At 43.2% G+C, this 3,240-nt stretch overlaps 1 protein-coding gene across 1 annotated transcript in view; it reads right to left on the reverse strand.

The window, feature by feature from the left end:
• LOC138955032 (rho-related GTP-binding protein RhoA-B-like) overlaps positions 1-2,159 on the reverse strand; it is a 3,681-nt gene extending 1,522 nt beyond the window's left edge. The window contains exons 1-2 of the mRNA XM_070326749.1: positions 1,966-2,159; positions 1-1,460 (exon numbers count right to left, since the gene is read on the reverse strand). The exon at positions 1-1,460 is cut by the window's left edge and continues 1,522 nt beyond it. Coding sequence (XP_070182850.1) covers positions 945-1,460; positions 1,966-2,112 — 663 coding nt within the window. The 5' untranslated portion in view covers positions 2,113-2,159 and the 3' untranslated portion in view covers positions 1-944. The remainder of the gene's footprint in view (positions 1,461-1,965) is intronic.
• Positions 2,160-3,240: the final 1,081 nt, after the last annotated feature.

The following is a 3,240-nucleotide window of genomic DNA, read 5'->3' on the forward strand; positions in this document are numbered from 1 at the left end:
AGAGTGCAGACGGACAGACGTTTTGATATTGGGATGCATAGGTACGCGCTGCCATTTTCCTCATTTTACATTTGTCTGTTTACCCTTGAAAGATGTAACCATGCTCTTAAAACTGCCAGTCAGTAGCACGTACAACATGTCTTTGAGTTCCAACAGTCACACACGGCAGCAACAACAAAGTATTCGTTCCCATCGTGTGCCCCGGGCATAATTAATTTATATCTTCCATCTGATATGTTTCTCTCCGCCTTCTGCCTTTTAAAGTATTACTCCTGCACTTGAATCTGCCCGTCAGTAACACTATTTGAGTTTCCACACTGATACGTACTACACCACCACAAGAACAGTAGTCAAGTCAATGTGGAGTCCCGAGTGTGACAGGGAGACTACTGCGTCACCCTTCACAGCAGATTCTGTAGTTGTCTGCCGTTGAAGAGCGCGAGCTGTTTATAGCTCGGTGTTTCTTCTACTTTGAGCTCTAGCATATCACCACATACATGTCCCTAATATGAATTACCCTGTGAGGACATAAAGCCCCAAATTCTGTTTTTTACGGCTGACACCTGTGAATTGTAGAGTTCTGTTTGTGATAGCTATAGTACGGCTGCTGCTGTCTCCTTGCATGTTCTTGGGAACCTTTGCCGGCATACCCATAACAGTTTTTGAAGGGCTAAGAAATTAGCTCTTAAATCGCAATCCTGTTTGATTGGCTTTGACTCGACTCCAAAGGTGATTGTTGGTTTAAACAAGACTATTCAAAATGCATCACATGAAACAATTGAAAATGCACAACTAGGACACGCACTCAAGCTTCGGGCACTCAGTTACATGAGGCATCAGAAAGACTTCATGATTAAGCATGAACTGTTCAGTTTCTCTGGGGTATCCAACAGTCACGGGTATTTCAAGTTCTCGCAATGTTTGCAGGGGTTTCAGACCTTGTATCAAACGTACGACGCTCTCGGACTGAACAAATTCTTGATGGAGTTGATGGAGCTTCTCCGCCGTTTCGATATATGCAGTCTGGCAGCTTCCTGGAATATGGGCGTCAGTCCTTGGTTGAGCTTGGCGGAGCATTCGAAATACGCCCTGGCCCGGATATCAGTGGCCATCTTCTGTCCTTCCGTGTAGCAGACCAGACGCTGCTGCCACAAGTCATCATCGTACTCACTTTGGTCAAACACGTTTCTGTTTATGGAGTCGCTGGGCGTTCGTCGTGACGTCACTTCCGTTGAAAGGTCACTGCGGCTGCGCAGATCCGTTTTGAGTCCGAGAAGGAGGATGGGGACTTTGGTGAGGTGGAGGCGGACTTCCGGCTGCCATTTTTCGAGGATGTTGAGCAGGCTGGGTGGATTGTCGATGGCGAAACACATGAGGACGACGTCCGTTTCGGGGTACATGAACTGCCTCAGGTGTTCGTACCCTTCCTGGCCGGCCGTGTCGAACAGGTGAAGCAGCACCTGTTGACATAGATACAAAATTTCCGGTGAAATGGTGATTAAAAAAAGTGAAGATCTGCGATGGGTGTAGCCTCGAGAGTAATATAAAGGGACAAACACTGTCATTATTTTTATGTTTTCACTAGAAACACGGGGCCAAGACTGCTAAACTGTAACAATTACAGACCTAGCTGTCAATCTTACATAGCAAATTGTGTGTGTTAACTGCAGAAAGAAACTAGTCCGTTTTAATGGTCAAATTGAAAGTGAACGCCGCGCTGCCAGAAGTGCAAAACATGTTTGTGGTTTGTGCGTCCGCAATTGTTTTGACATGTTCAACTTACCCAGAGAGAGTCAATGTTGCGAATGAAATTATTTTGAGCGCTCTAGCACCATTACTTTTTCAGATCTGAAGGTGGTCCATTCTAGGAGCCGGTCCATATTAGGGGGCCTTCACCCCACGACAAGCAACAAACAACCAGCAAACACACCACACACAAAACTAAAAACATAAACATGCCCTTACTTTCTTTTTACCGACAGTGACAGGGGCTGCCTGATTGTCGAAGATTGTCTGCTCGTATCGCTCGTCGAATTCGTTTGTGACGAAACGCGTCAGCAGTGACGTCTTCCCCACCATGCCGTCACCCACCACCACCACCTTGCACGTCATCTGGCTCGTCAGCTCCTCTCGGTCATCTGCACACACAACATGGAGTGAGGTTGTAGACGTGGTGTTAATGTGCTCTCAGAAAGAGAACACTGTAAATTGAATTGTTTCAATTTTGAACACACTTTTTGTAACCACTTGTGGACTCTGTGGGTTGTTTTTTTTTGTTTTTTGTTTTACTGAACAAGGAAATGCAGTGCACATGATAACCACGAAATAGTGTAAACCATGTGTGCCACTTTTGCAATTAGAATTTAAAGTGTATTCCACACAGGCTACAAAGCGTGTTTTCAAAGGCAGAACAATTCAGTTGATAATTTAGAGTAAGAGAGAGAGCCAAGACAAGACAAGACAAAATCTTTATTATCGAGGGTAATAGATAAGCAAGAATATTGCTTTTTTACATCCAGCCCTCGCCCTGATATAGGGTCAACAAGAACAGAAAACAAAGAACTATCACATCAAACTTAATACATTATAACTAAATTCAAAAATAAATTGTCATACTGCATTTTAAGTACAGTTTCCAATGATAAAAAGTGTAAATTTTTAACATAACTTAATTAAGATCTGCATATTATTATAATTTTGTTTAACATGCACATACATTTTAAATGAATTGATGAACCATTCAGCATATGTTTAGTTGCATTAGAGAGAGAGAGAGAGAGAGAGAGAGAGAAAGAGAGAGAGAGAGTGAGAGAGAGAGAGAGAGGGAGACAGAGTGAGAGAGAGAGAGAGAGAGAGAGAGAGAGAGAGGGAGAGAGAGAGAGAATCAGAATCAGAATCAGAATGTTTTATTCGCAGAAACAATGGTTTTTAGCGAAAGGGTGTTGTGGGGTTGGGATGTCGACGTACAAAGCTTTCTGTATACCAAAACATGCACGATCGCGAACAGATTCTCGCTGCTGGAAGTCCGATAGCGAGAGAGAGAGAGAGAGAGAGAGAGAGAGAGAGAGAGAGAGAGAGAGAGATCAAATCAAATCAAATCAAATTTTATTTTACGAGGGTTGTGGCATAAGCAATACAAATTAGCTTCTTTTCAACCAGCCCTCGCCCAGAGAGGGACTACTCTAATCGTATATACATATTATACACATGTAAATCATTTACAAAAGATAAACATAAAAG

This window comes from Littorina saxatilis, unplaced genomic scaffold, assembly GCF_037325665.1.
Source record: "Littorina saxatilis isolate snail1 unplaced genomic scaffold, US_GU_Lsax_2.0 scaffold_87, whole genome shotgun sequence".
In the NCBI taxonomy this organism is placed as follows: domain Eukaryota; kingdom Metazoa; phylum Mollusca; class Gastropoda; order Littorinimorpha; family Littorinidae; genus Littorina; species Littorina saxatilis.